Below are 20,007 nucleotides of genomic sequence, written 5' to 3'. Positions count from 1 at the left end.
AAATTTTAAGGCATTAGCTTTTGCAAAAATCTGCGTTGAACAGAAGATTCATATCATGGTTTAAGATTTGCTTATTGATGCCTTGACCATAGTACCTTTGCTGGAGTTGAACTCAACCATGATCCAAAATTGTGGTGAGGCCGCCATCCTGCAACAATAAGGTAGAATTTTGTCTCGGAGTAGACATTCTGGTTGTTAGTATATATTGTATGTCTAGCTACGTGGATAGTATTTAGTACGTACAGTTATTGTAATCCTAGTAATACCGAATGAAAGGCATATAGACATCCTCTTATCATGGTGGTGTTATGTGATGGTCTTTATGATTCGTTCTTTGGACGTTGCATTCCTTTTAGAGTGCATTTTGAGTTCAACATTTGATATGAGTTGTACATTGATATATTATAATGTATCATGTGTCGATCGATAACTAGTCGATACATTGGATTTAATGGACCGATGAGGGAAATATTTGGAAGGGTATACTAAGACATAGAGAGCAAATTTATTGCTTTTCAAAAATTGAAAGAATGGATTTAGGTATAGGTAAAATGCCATATAAAAACAGCATTTAGATGAGGAACGCCGTGAACGAGCGAGAGCGTTGAGGCTTTGAGAAAACACTAAAAGAAAAGAACTACTGGATTTTGGTGTACCTCTCCTCCAACATAACATGTCGATGCACAGGGAAGTAATCATCTTAATATTAGATGTGGTGCTTTTGTTTCATTTTTCATTCAGGTATTTGATTTCGTTCTTAGAACACTTGGGATAAGTTCTCTCTGGATTTCCCTTCCGTAAACCATTATTAGTCCCCTCCTGCTCGGATCACAATGAAACGTCAGCCTCACCGAATAATAATATGATTGAGAGACGAGGAGAGATCTCATTGCATTCTTTTCAATTGTGTATGGATTTGTAGGATTATTGGAATTGGAAATCAAATTTTAGATATTTTGATATAATATATATTTCAAAAACAATATCGACATCTTCGTGTCATTGGTGTCGTGGTGTAGTTGGTTATCACGTCAGTCTAACACACTGAAGGTCTCCGGTTCGAGTCCGGGCGACGCCATTTTTTAATTCACGACATTTTTTCCTTTAAAAATTAGGTTCTCTTTTTGTCCAAAATCCGACCGTAGCCTTCAATGGCGTTTGGATGAGGGAATAAGAAAGGAAAGTCATGTTATTCTGTATGAAGGATGTTAATAGCTATGTTCTTATATTAATTTTTTTTTAATTTCTCTTCATATACGTTTATTAAATTATTATCATGCATTGTCTCTTTAGAGACTGACTGTTTATATCATTTTCAACCGAGCTATCTACCAATATGGATCTAGCATAGTCCAAATAACTTCATTTAGCACAACCTTTTTTGATGAAATTCTACACTAAAAATACTAACATCATCACAGATTTCTTGTATCAGGAACTGATCAGCAAAGACTACATATATTGCAAGTATTTTGGAAGGTTTAGAACAGGGAAATCATGATGATTTTAGCTGCTGTGGTATTATTTTTTTGCAGCTGCCAACTTCAGTCAGTACTAACACAATGCATCATCACATAAAACATCCAGTAAAATTGTTTACCTACATATGATAGTTTCTTACACACTGGCTGTTAACTTTGAACTTTTTCAGTATACTATCTGCTGCTGCATGGCAGGGAGAAGAAGACATCCATATCTATTGGCAAGAATAAATTTTGCTAAAGGTAAAGTGGCAATAAGATACATTTTCAAAGTAATAACACTGATTGAACAACATCCATTTTTCCAATGTCAAAACTCTTGATGATAATTATCCCAGTTGGTGGAATTCTTTGTTTCCAAGGTGTTTGCTGTACATGGATGCAAAGTAATGATAGGGCACCGGGAAGAGCAATCAAATACTACCCTGGTTTTTTCCTTTAGGATCAGGACAGGGGATTATACCCCATTTCCTGCGCACATCCTCCAGGTTCTCGTGAAAGTGCTTCTCGTAGTACACAGACATCAGATCTGTGCACGCCACACCTGCCTTAACAGCCCAAGGAAGATAGTGTTGGAAAAAGAGTGCCCTTTGCTTTCTGCTGAACCGTAATGAGCCTCCGATGACCGACAAGGCACACATCGGAACAAACATTTGCTCAAACTCGATCACCTTAAGAGCAGACTCACCTATCAAGTTTGTGGGAAGGCCAAATAGCACATGCCAGAAGTCATGCACCTCACGAGCACGTGTGGCCACGTATGCCAGCTCATCTGTGTCCATGAATCGAACTGGTGGGCGGTCATCTGGGGAGAAGTTCCTTGATCCCATGAATCGTGCATAAGCTGAGCCAAATGTGCTTTCCGGTAAGTCCCAGGCATGTGACACTTGTGCAGATACCACATGTGGGCGCTCTAAAAGAACTTCCTGAACAGGAAATAGAGAAAGAGAACAACAGGTATAACAATGCAGCGCATGAGAAATAGAGAAAAAAGACTTGAATGGTTATGCTTATCCTCTAAAATGGATATAAAACTATTAAGTGCTTTCTTTTTCCCTAGAGACAAAATACTCCATCGAAGGAGGTCAAGATTTGATTGAAATATCTATTACGATTATATGGACAATTGTTTCCAATGTACAAATCTTCTTAACTCTAAAGCACAAGCCATGCAAGAATGATAGGCTGCCTAAGAAAGTTGGCACTCTACTAGGGCATCATCTTACGCCACATCTTAGCTATGGTTGCTGTGGAGCCAGCACCCCATCCTACGTCAACCTCTGGTTGATTTGATCTATCTCATACATTCTTTTCTGGTTGTATGCTGGTGCAATCTTCTAACTTTAACGTCTTAGGAAGACAATAATCTTGACCAGTCAAACATGTAATGCTTATAATGTGCCAACCACATACAAGGTTACTTTCACTAATCTCATTGATTCTATGTAACAAATCCAGTCATATGGAACTACATTGTAATTCCATATCTATATAAATGATTGTTTGCTTAAACTGGAAAGTAGATGAACTTACTTTGCCTTCACTGCTATTCTTCATCTGTTGGAGAACCCGCTGAAAAGCTGGCTTACCAGTGGTCTCACCTAGCGCAGCTATCAAGTCCGCTCTTCTAGGATCCATCAAGGCACCGAGAGCTGAACCGAGAGCAACTGCTGCTTGTTGCCATCCCTTCAGAGGAACATGTGCTCCTTCCATAATTTTGTTTTCAGTTCAGACCTAACCAAGAGTGATAACATTGTCACAAGCCATGGTTCATTAATCTACAATGTTAGGCGACTAAAAGAGTTAAAAGAATAGATCCACCTGAGTACCATCACAAGCACAGTCAATACTAAGATCATTGTTCACATTCATTGAACATTTTGAAGAATGACGTTAAAGAAGCTTCTTTAATAATAAACCTATTCCTTGGTTTTCAGGATGATTGTCTTCAAGGCTCTAGGTTAATACTTATGATTCTTTTGTTGCTCTTGCACTGGGTATCAGTCTCACAGTGGTTCACATCATCATTCTTATTATTATTATATTATCTTTTTCCGCTATGTGGGATAATTTTATTTCCACATAAAAAAAGAATGACAACCATGCATGACTTAATACATTGCTCAATTCGGGCTAATTACATATTACCTCCTGTAGTTAGCTACCTTTTGCGTCTCGGTCCCTATACTTTAAAAATTTACATTGACATCCCTATAAATATGAGAGTGAAACATCTAGGTCCATTTATTCTAACGATGCCAGTTTTACCAACAAAAACACGAAAACAAAGGACAAAAAAATAATTTTAATGTTTGGTGGCGGACGACGACGCCGACGTAATTTCCTGGTCACCTTGAACAATAATAAGGTTCGCTCTCATTGCGATTCCACCCGCCTCTATGAGGAGCGTGTCGTTGACCACAACGTTGCCCACCTGTGCCACTCTGCATTTACGTCGATGCTGACGTAGTTGTTGAGTGGCAACTGCATCGGCGCCGACGCAAATGGTTGTGGCCGCCTCGCCGTTGACCTGTTGGGCGAATCCCAACATTGACCCAAAGCTGGCGTCGCCGGAGCTCTTGCCGCTCCCTCCACTGTCGCGTCAGTTCTGACACCACCTCTCGTTGAGCAGTCCTTTCACCGCTCTGCGTTAGCGTCGATACAGTTGCCGCTCAACAACTGTATTAGCATCAATGCAGATGCAGAGCGGTGCGGGACGGGCGACGATGAGATCGACGACACGCTCCTCGTGGAAGCGGGTGGCATCAAAGTGAGAGCAGATCATATCGTCATCGGAGACAGATAGGCAACTGTGTCGACGTTGACGCTAGTGGCGCCGCCATCCGCCACCGAATATTAAAATTATCTTTTTGCCCTTTGTTTTTACATTTTCGTTGATAAACTAATATTGTTATGATAAAATAGACCTAAATGTTTCACCTTCGTAATTATAGGGATGCAAATGTAACTTTTTAAGATGTAGAGATCGAAACACTAAAGATAGCTAACTACATGGGGTAATATATAATTAGCCTGCCCAATTAATTTCCCTATAATTAACAAAAAACCTATCAGGTAAATTACAACACTACAAAAGCTCTCTACACTTATCATTTTCTACACTCCCCGGTCACTTCCACTTGTGCACTTGACTAGTGTGGCCACTGTAAAATGTTGATTAATAAATATTTAACTTTTATAATTATCATTTATCATTCATATCATTATTTATATTGTTTTGCTTCGATTCTCAAGCCTAATAGGTGCCATGTGCTTCCACTTTCAAACTATTTGCCCCTCCTATAACATCAATTTTAGGTTTTGATCAATGCACATATTCGTTCGAGGCGACTTCGTAGGATCACCTCAATATGCACCCTACAAGAGTAACCCTCTTCAAATTAACAAGCAGAACTTCCAAAGAACCTTCCTGATGCGATCACCGACGAATTGGGACACAGAACAGAGACCCTCACGGAACATCGTCGATGTGAAACAACAACGATCTCATGCTAAATGTAAAAAAATTGAAACTTGCAGCAATTAAAATGGTCGCGTACCTTCACTGCTTTAGGTGTTGGAATCACCGTACTCTTTTCTGAGAGACATTCAAGCGACGAAGCGAGAGCAAAGATAGGGAGGAGGAATCCCAAATCGTGGCTAGACCGCGGCTAGATAAGCGGAGACCGGACTCTGGGTTTGGCAGTGTTATATGATTAGGACCAGCGTATCCAAATTACGGGCGGAGAAGGGGGTTCCGGCGATCGGAACGGATTCACGAGTTCAAGACGGCTCCAACCAGAGATCCGAATCAGGGAAGAAGCAAAGGGGCTGATTGCTTCTGCTTGAGAGGGGAGAAGGGGAGAGAGAGAGAGAGAGAGAGAGAGAGAGAGAGAGGAGAATTCTCGTGGAAGCCGGAGGGCAACTGAAAAGACCAAAATACCCTTAATGAGTTATTTGCTAGAGAGAGAGAGAGAGAGAGAGAGAGAGAGACTGGAGAGGTCGGGATTAGTAACGACGCCTCAATTGCACGGGTGGGAATCACGGCCGTCCACATTTTTCTGGCGTCGATCTCAAACCACACGACAGGTCCCTGCACCCATCTCAAAGAATGACGATTCAGCACCACATTATCTTCTTTTTCCTATCACGATATTACTTGGAGACTTACCGAGTTCTGCCGAGATAACAACGTTGGTGGTGGCGGCGTATGGCTCTTCGAGGTGGCGTCCTCTGCCCCACGTATGGGCTCCCAAATCCGCTCCCTTCCAACCGGAGCCGTCGGAACGCCGGCATGCGACTCGTTTCGAGCACCACCGCTGCCGCCGCGGGTCACCAGAAGCGCCCGCAAAACGTAGAAGGAGAGTTCTTCGTCGGTAAATTCTACTCAGTTGCGCGGTTACTTTAGGGTCTGGACGTTGATTGGGTTGGGTTGGGTTATCCGATAGAAGCTGCTAGCCGTGAGGAGGAAAGGGTGAAGGCGCTCCAGGTGAATTTAATCGCGTAGATTTCCTTTGGTTCCTTGCTTGGCCAAAACGTTCTTGGGCTAGGAATTTGGTTTGCGGGACAAAGTCTGGACGATTCCATTTATTTGGTAGCAGCAGTATAAATTCATGAAGAACTTGACAAGAAATAAGCTAAATAAAACAGATATTTCTCATGGTTATCTCATTGTACTCAAATAAGTTCAGCAACCACATTATCAACATTTGTTTGGTAATGATCTCTAGGTTTCTGGTAAAGTAAGTTGGATTATGGCATAGCTAAAACCATTGTTTCCTTTAGGACCATTTTGATGAGATTTTTTGCTTTTTTTTGGTGCTTTTCAGACCTTCACATTTGGTGAACTTACCTAGTTTGAAAACTTCTCTTGATTTGGATGTTATTCGAATTGTGTCTCAAAAGAATCTCCTCTAATCAATATTCCGATTTAAACAAGTTGGTGGTCAAACAGTGTTGAATACATGTGGGAGTAATTATGCTCTTTTATCATAGTCTTCCTAATATTATAGGGTATTTCATTCTTTGTCATCATTAGCTAAAATTAGTCGAGCAAATTTCTGCAGATTGATTTAGTAATTCAAGGGCATAAATTATCCCATTTTGTATACAGGTAGATATAGTAGTCAAGCATGTGTATGCCATTTGCAGCTTTTTTTTTGTTCTCCATTTGCAGCTTTTATCATCAGCATTATCGAAGTACAGTGTCCATGCTTCATCTCTGACTTAGGTGTTAGACTTTCTTAACTCAGCTATACAAGTACAGATTAGTTGTTTGGCGTTATTTCGACCTCGGCTAAAAGGATGATCATAGGTGGTTTATTAAACCGCCTCTTGTGATATGTTTCTTTTGATGATCGGTCATAAAAATACAAATGCAGTTTCTATTATTTGTTTTGAGATTCTGAGGTGTCCTTTTCTGATATGCATAACATATTTTCATAGTTGTTCCAGCATTAGAAATCTGTTGATAATTACCATCTATGTGAGTCATAGGCTTTCTAGATTTATAGCAATTGATAGTTTTAACAGGACAAACACTCGTAGGAGAATCTAATTAGACCCGCCAACTTTTTAAGCTGCAAATATCATTCAGTATTAAATGGTTATTTTTTAAGTCTAATATCATTTTTAAACATTGTTCTAGGTTAAGTTTGTTTGACAATCTACTCTGTAGTTGAACATACTACTACTGCATGCAATACTTACGTGGAGAACATTTACCTGATTAGTGCTTTTATGGTCCTCAAACATGCTTCTTCTCCAACTTTTCCAGGGTTCAGTCTGTTTGTACCACAAACCACTGGAGGTCTTGTTCACCGGGGATCATCTCGCAAGTTCAGAACAATCTCTTCTTGAGATTGGTGAGTTTTATAACAGGCAATCAGGTACTAAGTTGAAAAATAAATGATAACATAATCACATAGAGTCACGCCATTTTGTTTGCTGTAAACTAAAACGATGTACATCTTGACAGTGAGCTTGCAATCGAGGAGTGTCAGGAAACTACTAGACATTGGTTTTGTGTGGATCTTACCTGGTGGGTATTCTGTGTACTTCTTTCTGTACTGTTTGGAGACAAAAAGAATTATTATCATTCCAAAGTAAGTCTGATATTAAGATGAGAACAACCATAATCTTCATACGAATAGGCTTCAGCAAATGGTGTTTCCATGGAGCTTGCTGTGACATTCCCTTGGAGCTCTCCTTTGTGCTTTGCTGCTTGTTTTTACATTTAATCCGTACTCATTTAATAGCTAATATCATTATACAGGTCACGGGCGGAGGATTGCATTTAGAGATAACCAAGAGAAAATTTTGAGCTCTAGAAGCTTTCTTGGCTAACAAAGAGCCACCGTTTGCACAACATTAGAAGACATGTCAGTGTTGCATGAGGGGGCATCATCTGAACTGCATCAGGTTTTGAATTCGATGCTCGGTCACTGAAGATAGGCCAAAAAGTTTTGAGTTTGTGTGCCCCATGCGTCATAAAACTTTGCATCATTTCAACTGAATGATAGAAACTGTTCTATGGATTCGAAGTCATTAGAAGTCATGAAATCAGGAGTTACTAATCACTCTGTGCACTGTATATATTCACATAAAATTATCCAAGGATGTGAAAAATTATCTACTTTTATTTTCTGCAGGATAACTCTGATTTGTCTGGTAGACTATAGTTGTTCAGAATCACTTTGAATGTTTGATGCAAGAAGGGAAGAGAGCAGAAGACATTTCTCTCTCGGGAGAATTATGCCATTCATGTTCAGTTGTGGTGTTGACGGCACTGATGGTGGTCGGGATTCTCTGGGTTTCTCCTGTTGTTGGTACAGAAAGCATTTCTCAATCTTCACCATCTTTTTGTCATCAAGAATTCTTGAAACTTCTTTTGGTTAATTAGGAGGATGAGGATATAAAAAATTTGTATACGCCAAAAAGAAATGTTCTTGATAGTAGGCCACTACTTTTGTTGATATAGCCCATTTGCTCGTGTAAAGCATTGCTAGTGATGCCAACATTTCGGTTAATTATTTCCTTTTTTACTTTAGCAATGAATATTAGTATTCATATATATTTTTTTGCATAATATTTTTAATGTATATTGGTCAATCTTACTTTCTCTCTCTATATATATTTTTTGATTGGCCAAAAAACACTTCAAACTTTTCTTTGTCCGAATAGATGTCTTGATTTGTCAATTTTTCTTTCTTTCTTATCATATATATACACAAACACTTGTTGTAAGTATGTTTTTTCATAAGATTACAACATATTTTCATATGTACAAATAAATAAATATTATTTTATTATATATATATATATATTGTAAATATATATTATAATTTATTTATTCATCAAATAAATTAAAAATAGTCATGAGCCTTATGGAGAAACATAATATTGTCTACTAAATAATAATCTACCTAGCGAGATAGGAATATCTACTCTCAGTTCAAATAAGAATTAATGCTGATAAAAGATTACTTTGAAAATAAAAATAAAATAAAAAATTAACAACACCGAGTAAAAACTCTTATAAGTCAACTATAAGATAAATAGTCAATTATGTCACTAGTATATATCAAATACCCGAATGAGCATTCTCCCGAAAGTAAATAAAGGGATTTATCTTACGAAATGAGTTTATGTTCTTCCAATAACAGATAAAGATAAATCATATTCCACTCCCACCAATGAATGGGGTGATATTCTTCGCTCACTAAAGTGGGGGGACATGTTTCTCCTAACAACGGATGGAAAAACCATCTAATTGTCATGTCTAATGGCTTGCTAATTACTTGAACTCTAGCTCAATTAATCCAATTGAACTTGATTTATCTAGAATTTATTTGAATCGGTCTCGAATACTCATTTAACCAGTTTGAAACCACTTTAAATTAGTATAATTTAGATGTTCAATTCAAGTTAAACAAACTTGAACAAGATAATAAGGTAACAAGTTGGGCCTATGGATTGGTCTGCATGCATTATATTAAGCTGAGTCAGTCCATAGCCATGGATTGGTCACATGCACTGCACATGACTTTTCATGTTAGGTTAGATTGAGTTAGCCTATGGGTTGAGGCCTAACCTTAGGTTTGGTCTAGTTTGCTTATTGAGTTTGGCCTGTTAGTTGAGTCTAGTCTATGAGCTGTGGCTTAGCCCATAGTTATAATTGTGCATGCATCATATTAGGTCGAGTTAACCTAGAGCCATGGATTGATCATGTGCATCACACATCCCATGTTGGAATGAGCTAGTCTACGGGCTAGGGCTTGACCTATGGGTTGGGTCTAGTATGTTAACTGAGCATAGTCTGCGGCTATGACCTAGCCAATAGGCTGGGCGGGCCTAACTTGATGGTTAATTTCAATTGGCAATAGATAAAATTACGTAAAGAGACAACAACATTCATAATCAAATCATGTATTGTATAAATGTAATAGATTTCAAATATTATGAATATGATATAAATAATTATAATATATTTTAATTTTAAAATAAAATTTTAAACTTTTAAAAGGATAAAAAATTAGGAACTTTATATAATATGGATAATTATAAATATTTTAATATAATAATATAATTTTAGACATTTAAAGGAATAAAAAAAATTTTAGAAATACATATAACATGAATAATTATAATATGTTTTGATCCAAAAATAAAATATCAAATGTTTAAAAGAATCGAAGAAAATTTTTTAGTTTATTTCCTAAATTTCAATGATAAGAAAGGAAATAAAAAATCATGTGTAAATTAAAATTTTAATTATATTTAATTATTAAGTTAATTTTGATATCAAATGTTATGATTCGAGATGATAGAATAACTAATTAATCAATTTCGTTTGATCTAAATTATTGATCAAAATATTTAAACTGAAATTAATAATAATATACATATTAAATCTTATAAGTTAATCTTATTTATGAGAAACTAATTGAAATATTATACTTGTCATTCAAAACTTGATAGGCTCAAATACCTCGAGTTCGCAAGATTATGAAGCATGGGTTCTTGATGTTGATCATGGATTGGCACACACCCACCTCGAGTGAATGATCATAATGATGATGATGGGGATCAAAGGCGTGGAATTCAAAGCAGAGTCCATTCTCAACGTACCAAACTGCTTCCCCCTCACGAGTCAAAGATTTGTGGGCGCAGCGAAGCCCGCAGGCCAAAACCTGCTCGCTCCTCCTCCCACGCCCGCACCACGTTCTCCACAATCTCCTCCCCCCATCTCTAACTAACCAACGTTCGCCTCGTCCCCTACTTCAACCCTCGCACCCTCTTCACTTCGCTCCTCCTCCTCCTCCTCCTCTTCTTCTTCCACCCACAGGCTCCGAAGAGAAGCAGCTCCTGAGCTGACCCAAGCCATGGCCTCTCCTTCCACGATCTCTCCCCCCCTCATGATCCTGCTCCTCCTCCTCATCCCTTCCGTGGCTTTCGAGTTCGACGTCGGCGACGAGACCGGCTGGGTCGTTCCTCCCGAGAAGAAGGCGCAGCTCTACAACCAGTGGGCCTCCAGAAACAGGTTTCAGGTCGGCGACACCATCCGTAAGTTGCCATCTCCACCAAAACCAAAGTGTTTCCATGACTAAAACACAAGCATTTGCCGTCACTAAAAGAATTAGAGATGAATGATCATTATGAATGCTTGTCGCTAAAGTTTACTTTTAGTATGTAAATATATATATATATATATATATATATATATATATATATATAGTGAAAATATTTGGTGATGAACTATTCTGTCAATAAAAATTCAGATAAAAGATTTTAATGAGATGGGACTTAATTAAATGAGAAGAGTAATAATAATTTTAGATAATTGGACAATAATTTGATGAAAAGAATATTGATTAATTAATGATAGACTAACCTATCAATAATATATTTATTTTTATTACAATTAATCAATTTTCAATTTATTAAAAATTATACTATAAAAATAGAAAAGATATATTTCATTTTTGTCCCAAATCCAATATTGGAATCCGTACGATCACAAAACGCACGTGCGTCTGTGTGTTTGCTACGTACAAGGTTTCGAGTACAAGAAGGATTCGGTGATGGTGGTGAGCGACGAAGACTACGAGAGCTGCCGCTCCTCCCACCCCATCTTCTTCTCCAACAGCGGCGAGACGGAGTACAAGCTGAACCACCCGGGTTTGTTCTACTTCATCAGCGGCGTCTCCGGCCACTGCGAGAGGGGGCAGAAGATGATCATAAAGGTGATGAGCCACCCGGAGCCGCCGCCAGGCAGCAACCAGACCGGTGATTCCACCTCTCCGGCGTCTCCTGACCGCTCGACCGCCGCTGCAGCTCCTGCTGCAGCTTCTCTCGTCGGAGTGGCTGCATTGGTGCTGATGATGATGAGTTCATTGTTCGAGTGAGCTTGCAATGGTCTGTAGATGGTAGTTGGAGTTTTTGGTGTTTCAGGTATTCCACCTGCTTCGTGTCTTGGGTCAGTGTTTTGTGTGTCTCAGTTTCTGGTTTTTAGTTTGGTGGTGTCTGTGAGAAGATAATGGTGTAGTTCTCTCTCTCTCTCTCTCTCTCTCTCGAGTTCTTTGTTAGAGAATTCTCTTGCTATTAATGTTTTCCTAGTGATACATAAATAATTAATGGACATAGAAAGAGAGTATGTCATCTCAGGGAAGACAATGATTGATGTATGTTCCCTTTGATCTTTGTTGTGAGCCAACCTGTGAGAAGATGAAAATATTAGATTTTTTTTCCTAAGAACTTAAGCTTTTGAGGTTTTTATCGTTCAACCAAACTAATTTTCATGGAAGTAGAACATTCACTTTTGATTAAAAATGTTTTTATTTCAATTTACATTATTTGTATATTTGGGTTTCAATAATTCTCGTACACTGCAATTTATTATATTAGATGACTTTCTTGGAGACATTCTTCGTAATTTTTAAGGACGACACGAGTACAATCTGCCACACACAAACACATAAGACAAAATTTGAACTTCAAGCTGCCTTCAGATTCCACAGATATAATTTACAAGTATAGTTTAGAGAACAAACTCTCATGACATGAAGGACCTTACAACTGTGGACAAAAAGCAAAAAATTATTGAGAGTATTTCCTTTAAAAGCTTCTCACAGAGGTAAATTCCTTGTCCTTGTCGTCTATGAGAACTCAAATCAGATCAGCGACATTCATAGGCATTTCATCAATCTGTGTGCTATGATACTGTTCGATATCTCTTAGTATATGGATGTCATCCTTCCGCATGAAGTTTATAGCCACACATGATTGGAAAAAGAAATGGTTATTAACCATGGAAATAATTGAAATGATCAAGGTACATGGAAACTGAAGCCCAAGTTGAATTGTTGTATCAAGAATTTATTGACCCATGAGAGGGAAAATGAATTGTTACCTTGCGTCCGAAATGTCCTGATCGACCAATGCGATGTATGTAGAGTTCTCGGTTATTTGGAAGGTCATAGTTTATTACCAAAGATACCTGACAAACTCAAAATCATTGCCAACAACACCAAAGAATATTAGTTGACAGATTTTGAGACGATAAAGAAATACCATAAAAATTTCAGAAGTGCATAGACAAAGTAGAATGGATGATTCATGTGTAATGAGTTAACTGCAATGGTAACAAAACCTACTACAAAAAGTTTTTTTAGCACTAAATCTTGCCTGCTGAACAACGATCTCCCGAGCCCATACATCAGTGGTAATCGACACCCGTGTTGCCCCCGACCTAAATTCTGCCATTATTGCATCTCGCTCTTTTTGTGGCATGTCACCATGAATAGAAGATACTGTGAAGTTGTTACTATGCATTTTTCAAGTCAACCAGTCAACCTGCCAAAATATTTAAGGCCAATCCATCTGGTTCACAATTATACAAAGGTAAATCATAAGTCGATGTTACAACACATATGATGGAGCATAATTTAACTTCAAGAAAAATAAAATCAAATATTGTTTGTCCTACCAAAAAAAATCTGCTAATTTTGAAGAATAGATGAGCAAAGTTTTACAATGATAATTTAAGATTCCGCTTCCATGAGAAACAACTATGATAGCATACTTCTTGCTAGTATTTAGGAAAAAAGAGAGAATCACAGGACATGATTGTTAGTGATGAATTCCAAAATATTTAGCAACAACTTGTTGGATCTTTGATGAAATGTTATCAGTCGAGGAGGAAAGGGTGAATTTCTTGTGAAATCAAGTCAAAATTTGAGCACAACTTGGATAATTCCAGAGAAGACAACTAGGGTGCTTGGACTTACATATGGACAACTTTTCTTCTATGCAAATGCAAAGGACCAGGAGCACAATATCCACAAATTAGGCAAAGGGTCTTCATCCTATATTCATACAGGAGATCCTAAGCCAAAACTTCTTCATTCTACCTACATTTCAGTTGAACAAAAGCTTGTATCAATTACACAAGGTGGCCCAGCATGCATAGCAACATTGATTTTGATTGAGTGCTGGCTAGCTTAGAAGATAACGACTTTGACAGATTATCCCAAGATCCTGGGCTCGAATCTTGCCTCCGCCATTTATCCTTGGACAAAAAAAAAGAACTATGATGAATTTGAAGAAGGCTTTGGACAAACCTAAAATCAACATTCTAAACACAAAGTATTATGTCTTGCAATAAGTATTCTTTTAATAAGACCTTAATATATAACTTTACTTTTTTAGAAATATATTTCTATGTCCTCAAGCCTAGGAATATATACAGATCAGAGGTCACTGTTGATATATGGTATAGATTTCCTAATCCATGTCATAACCTTAATATATTTCTATCTCCTTTTAAACTTGATTGCAATGTATCACATAGGCCAGACTAATAATATAGTACCTATTGTCTAGCAACTTAAAAAATGACATCCGAAATCATGTCATCATTCATTTGTTTTCTTAAGTTAAATTCCTTTCCTTCAATCAAAGCACCCTAATTTACTGGCTATTCATTTCACTATTCCAAAAAAGGGGGTAAAAGTAAAGAAAAAGAAAAAGTTATGTAGAAATTAAATTTCAATAAAAAATAAAATAAGTAAGGACAGTGAAAGAATATTGGACTAGTGATCTTCGTTGAACAATGAAGGCAGTTCCTATATTTTTCTTCCATTCAACGAATAAATTTGTTATAGCTTATGTAATATGGGGAAAAATATGAAGATTAGAGTATTGTAAATTGCATACATTTGACAAAGGTTAATTACAACCTAACTGGTATTAGTGTATTATGATTTAAAAAGTTCAAAGGTCAAACATGCTTAAAGTCTGCTTCAAAATCAGAACCATATGGCTGGCTATATATGACAGTATGTAAATCACCTTTCTTTTTGTATTGCAGAAAATAACAGCTTGAGTAATAACGAGGGTATCATAAAGATCACATAATGTATCAAACTTCCACTCTTCTCTCTCCACAGCAACAAAAAATTGTTTGATACCCTGAAGGAATAAGACAAAGCGGTTAACAACCATAAATGAATAAGACAATAACTAATGAGAAAGCTCAGCAGATACTTTACCTCCAAAGTCAATTCATCACGCTTGACAAGGATTCTTATGGGATCAGTCATAAATTTATTGGTCATCTCCAAAATTTCATGGGGAAGTGTTGCAGATATCAGAGCAACCTACAGAAATAATTTATATGCATTATAAACCTCCACTATTGCACAAAAAGAATAAGATGGACTTTGGTGGTTGAGCTAAAAAATTTTAAAATTTGAAAATATCCATAAACACCTTGGCCATGAAAGTTCTAAGACTCCTAGAACGACTAAATCATAATCTGGAAAATATGCAACAAGGTTAAAGTGGCCCTAATTCCTTGAAGTTCTCTGCTACTATCCATGCTTAATTCTGACATATAGTAGTCATGCACCTTACCATGCTTAAGTCTAAATATAATTCATCCAACAAAACTCTAAGAAAAGCAAGAACAGAGGTTCCTGGTCACATCAGGAAAGAGAAAATCGACAAAGATAAACCAATGGGAATAGATCAAAATCTTCAAAGAAAGGAATGCTGAAAATTTGAAAGCATCGGTAAACTAATCTTTCGTATAAAGAATGCCACAAATAACTAATGAAAGAAATAAAGCCACAGATTGCCTTTTACCCTTTTTTTCAGAGAAGAGGAAAGGATCATGAAGATTGGGAAAGGGGAAGTAACATTAGCAAAAATATGGATTTAATGGAAAGAAAATCTTTATTTTGAAACTGAAAATAAAACTATAGACGATGATTATGCTAATAGCAAATTATTTATCTGTGGCATAAGACTTAATGTACAGCATGGTTTCAAATGGAACATAAGGAGCACTGACTACCAACCTAAAAGCAGGAAGATGAAAAAAAAAGTCAAAATATGAAAGCTGAATAAGTTAACTGGTCTCCACAGACTATCCAAAAAAAATATTTTGTGCTTGTATTAGTTGATTGAACCGCCTTGAAGATTGTGTTGAATTGTGGTCGTCTCGTCTTGAGAGAACAGAGTGAATGTGAGTGTTTTTTCTACTTAATGAAAACATTTTTCTTCTCCGGTTGGCCATAGTTACCTTTGTCTTCCTCAATGAACTGTTTCATGTTTCTTCTACCTCCTTCCTCCCAAGTCCCAATTGTACCAACTTTTAATGCCTCTCTACTTGCTTTTGTACCTGTTAACCATGAAAAATTATTATTATAAACTCAAGACAACCCTGACGATCAAATATTTTTGATGAAAGCTCACCAAAGTAACCTTAAAATCCAATGTTCTTTGCTTGCACCAACTAAAACCACAACTAGAGAATGAGAAATTCCAATTGTTAAACCAAACCTGAAGTTCAGGAGGAAGATATCGGTATACATCATATATCTGATCCTTAAAGCCTCTACTCAGCATCTCATCAGCTTCATCCTACACCAATAAGACAAAATTAGCTCAAAAGATCAAATAAATATGGCTGGACAAAAAACCTGACAACAACAAAGGATAAACGGACAAGGATTAATATTTTGATAGCTCTTGTGCGTAAGGTCCTTCTTTTGATCATGTCACACACTCTGCCTGGTGTCCCCGAAACAACATGAACACCATACTCCAACTTTCTAATATCTTCACCTATACTCTTTCCACCAATGCATGCATGCGCTTGCACATTTATGTATTCACCAATAGCCAATATGACCTTCTCAGTTTGGGCAGCAAGTTCTCTCGTAGGTGACAGAATAAGTGCCTGCACCCTGAAAAAGATATGTATTAGCTAGCGAAGAAGAAAGTTGAAAACCTTTTATATGTCTGTGGACAGGTGGTGTAAATTCTGAAAAAGAGATTGAAGATCCAGCATACAAACAGTGGAAGAATAAAGCAAATAACAATGAGAACAAAGTCTACAAAACCATGTCTTTCATATGTTGGATCTTCAATCTCATTCTTCAATTGATGCAAGTTTATTCTCATTTGCTTCCACTTTTCTTTAATTATCTTCACAGTTCCCTAATTATCTAAAAGATTGCAAAAGCTCTATGTTTCACCACTGAAAACTTCCTAAACTACAACATTGATTTTTGTCCCAATCTTCATAAATTGTCTCTTCAATTTCCCGCATTGCAACTTCAAAATCCCAACCATCATAATAGAACATCGTGGTGATGGCTCTGACACCAAATTGATGCAAGCACAGATATATATAAAGAGAGTGAAGGGATGAGGGACATCAATTTTGATATATTTGAAATGATGATAACTGAATTGAGCTGAAATTTAAAAATCAATTTAACTAGGTTTAGAGATTTGATTAGTAGAGATTTTCTAACTTATAGTATTTCCAAAGTCATTTTATTAAGATATATAACTACATAGCTCCTGTGACATCTACACTATATCCACAGTCAAATATTAATTTAACACATATCGAGCAAACATCCAGTCTTTACTATTTTTTTTTCTGCTGTTAAGTTTGATGAATTATCATAGCTTCCAAGTGTTCGGAACTAAACGGCATCCTAAGCGTGCATGGAAAAGGGAAAAAGAGCAACTAATAATCCCAATGGAGTTATAGCTTTTAACTCTTCCGCAAACAATAAGCCAAGCAATCAACCAAGCTTGAGCCAGTTGATAATCAACATAGGGTTTCCATGATATAAACCAAATAATAATTGAAACTCTACACCTAATATAAACAACAATAAGAAAGAAAAAAATTGACAAGGAAAATGTAAATCGAGCTAAAAGGAAATAATAAAACAATCGTACTCTCGCGTGGTGGTATCAACCATCTGGCAGACGGACAGGGCGATCATAGAGGACTTCCCGGTACCGGACTGCGCCTGGGCGATGACGTCGCGGCCACTAATGATGGGAATCACGGCCCGTTGCTGGATCGCGGGGGGAGGGCTTCTCGAATCCGTAGGCGTAGATCCCGCGGAGGAGATCGTCGCGGATGCCCATCTGGCCGAAGCTGGTGATGGCCTCCACCCCGGGGCTGGTCTCGAACACCAGGTTCTCGTCGTCCATGGTGCCGCCTGGCGGCTGCCGAATCCCAGGGGCCACGGTGCTGGCGGCCGCCATGGCGACGAAGAAGGCTGGAGATCGAACTGGGATCTCCGAGGCGAGCGAGAGAGCGAGGGACGACACACACCCTAAAAGCGCCCGCTTTGGAGATGCGTTCGTGTTTACGCGCGGATAATAAACGGGGCACCTTTGAAATATATAAAATGACATATTTGCCCTTCTGCAATTTAATTTAGGATATGTTTTCTTTCAAATAATTTGGATATTACTGCTAATTGTTGTCATTATTGTTTGTGTATTCTTCCAAATATTAAACCGTCATTAACTTATTTTTATTTCTAATTTAAATTTTAAACATTAAAAACATAAAGCAACTTTAAAATATCCACAAACATTTTATCATCACAATGAATCTTTAAATTATATTTAATCTTGATTAAAATATAAATATCTTACATTTTATAGTGATAGTCAACTGATAAAGATTAATCATACAGTTCTAAAAGATGATATCTTTAGTTATATTAATAACATCATCTCATTGTGGAATATTTTATCAAATCTTCTTATATCTCTCTCAACATCTCCTTGTATTACAAATTTTAATTATTTTTACATTTAAATAATAGTACATTTAGGGTTCCTTAGAAATATGCATACCATTATAACACTTTTTATTTTATGCTCGTTGGATGTACTTGTAATTGTCCTAACATAAAATTATTTATAAAAAATATACACATTCATGTGAACAATTTTTTAGACATATTTTTTAATTACCCAGCATTTAGTTTTATATGGTATGCCTCACATAATAATTATCTTATAAAATATCATTTTATAACAGACTTAATTGGTTTTACTTAATTGGTTTTACTTACGTATTAAAGGGTTAATCTTTCTGAAACCTCTTATAATCATTTAAAAATATGTAAAAAATAAGATGAGTTAGAATAAATATATTTTAATAAATACTTGCTAGATAAATAATTTATATTTTATTACTTATTAAAGATTAAGAATATATCTAAAATATTATTTTAGAAGAGGTGTCCAAAAATTGAATGTTTGAAATTTCTTCAAGAACTTTTGCATGATTAATGAAATTAAGTGCAAAAAAAAACTAATTATTCAAACATAAAAGAATTAGTGCAAAAATTAAGTGTCTTGATCCGACTAGATAACTCTTTAATCAACTTATTGAGTCAGAATCATTGATTTAAAATATAAATTGAGATTCTCCATAATAATGAGATTATGTTGTTGAATGTAAAGTGTTGGTAAAATAATAGGAGGCCATGCCATAATACATAGTGTCTTTGTAGTAGTGACATCTTATTTGGAAATCCTTGGTCATATTTACTAAAAAGAAATCCTTTTATATGTATAAATAATACTCTATGCATTATAGAGTATTATTTATACTTAATCCAATCTAATGGTAGTCATTAATTTCAAAATCAAATCCAAATATAATGCATATAAAGTTCAGATAATGATACTTATGTCTTATGACCACATCTACGAGTAGTGTTTTTCTATTTGAGCCACTCAAGCTTAATACTTCATCGATTCTAATATTATTTGTAATGACTTAGCCCGATAAGATAATTGACCTAAGAACTATTGATCGGAAATGCTCTAGTCCAAGTAAATGATGGTATATGTTTTTCTTTCATGTTTTCCTCTTCTCTGACTTCAAGTTTACTTCATTTGTTTTTTCTTCGTTTTAGTTGAGTTGTGTTGCTGTTTCTTTCTTGATGAACTGCAAAACAATAGTTTCTTAAGCAATTTTAGAAATGACTAGCCTAAACTGCAACAGAAGTGAATCTGTAGCTGGTGTCTTAGTGTTCATGAGTGAATCTTGAAGTTACAGTAGCACAGTACATGCAGTCAGTATGATCTAAGAACTATGTTCTATTAGCTCAATAGATTGACATTACAGCCACATAGTTGAAGCATGCATGTCAACCATCACAAGAGCACTTAACTATTCTCTAACACT

The 20,007-nt window shown here is 36.6% G+C and overlaps 2 protein-coding genes, 1 long non-coding RNA gene, 1 other non-coding gene and 1 pseudogene across 5 annotated transcripts; 3 read left to right on the top strand and 2 right to left on the bottom strand.

Moving 5' to 3' along the window:
• The first annotated feature begins 1,004 nt into the window (after nt 1-1,004).
• TRNAV-AAC (transfer RNA valine (anticodon AAC)) lies at nt 1,005-1,078 on the top strand. Its single transcript has one exon. It is a non-coding gene; the product is annotated as a tRNA-Val (tRNA).
• Nucleotides 1,079-1,582: 504 nt separating this feature from the next.
• Nucleotides 1,583-5,420, bottom strand: LOC135608325 (ubiquinone biosynthesis protein COQ4 homolog, mitochondrial-like). Its single transcript, XM_065101065.1, has 3 exons — nt 5,042-5,420; nt 3,015-3,215; nt 1,583-2,407 (listed from the first exon to the last, which is right to left on the bottom strand). Exons 2-3 carry the CDS (start codon nt 3,192-3,194, stop codon nt 1,895-1,897), a joined length of 693 nt encoding a protein of 230 aa, XP_064957137.1. The 5' UTR covers nt 3,195-3,215; nt 5,042-5,420; the 3' UTR covers nt 1,583-1,894.
• A 213-nt stretch (nt 5,421-5,633) lies between these two features.
• On the top strand, nt 5,634-8,555 carry LOC135608324 (uncharacterized). 2 transcript variants are annotated; one of them, XR_010485488.1, is made up of 4 exons: nt 5,634-7,369; nt 7,459-7,521; nt 7,756-7,901; nt 8,132-8,555. It is a non-coding gene; the product is annotated as an uncharacterized LOC135608324 (long non-coding RNA). The 2 variants fall into 2 exon arrangements; XR_010485487.1 differs by lacking the exon at nt 8,132-8,555 and having other exon boundaries at nt 7,756-8,130.
• Nucleotides 8,556-10,810: 2,255 nt separating this feature from the next.
• Nucleotides 10,811-12,011, top strand: LOC103979510 (early nodulin-like protein 6). Its single transcript, XM_009395685.3, has 2 exons — nt 10,811-11,045; nt 11,538-12,011. Exons 1-2 carry the CDS (start codon nt 10,865-10,867, stop codon nt 11,885-11,887), a joined length of 531 nt encoding a protein of 176 aa, XP_009393960.1. The 5' UTR covers nt 10,811-10,864; the 3' UTR covers nt 11,888-12,011.
• A 1,871-nt stretch (nt 12,012-13,882) lies between these two features.
• On the bottom strand, nt 13,883-18,130 carry LOC135607620 (eukaryotic initiation factor 4A-III homolog B-like; annotated as a pseudogene).
• Nucleotides 18,131-20,007: the final 1,877 nt, after the last annotated feature.

This window comes from Musa acuminata, chromosome BXJ2-3, assembly GCF_036884655.1.
Source record: "Musa acuminata AAA Group cultivar baxijiao chromosome BXJ2-3, Cavendish_Baxijiao_AAA, whole genome shotgun sequence".
NCBI lineage: Eukaryota > Viridiplantae > Streptophyta > Magnoliopsida > Zingiberales > Musaceae > Musa > Musa acuminata.
This window is presented reverse-complemented; position numbering and strand designations above follow the sequence as displayed.

Bases quoted from the DNA above. Each gene is read 5' to 3' on its own strand.
- LOC135608325 (XM_065101065.1), bottom strand. From the start codon at position 3,194: ATGGAAGGAGCACATGTTCCTCTGAAGGGATGGCAACAAGCAGCAGTT. The intron at 2,408-3,014 runs GTAAGTTCATCT...TTTCCTGTTCAG, and splicing joins AGAATAGCAGTGAAGGCAAA to GAAGTTCTTTTAGAGCGCCC.
- LOC103979510 (XM_009395685.3), top strand. From the start codon at position 10,865: ATGGCCTCTCCTTCCACGATCTCTCCCCCCCTCATGATCCTGCTCCTC. The intron at 11,046-11,537 runs GTAAGTTGCCAT...GCTACGTACAAG, and splicing joins TCAGGTCGGCGACACCATCC to GTTTCGAGTACAAGAAGGAT.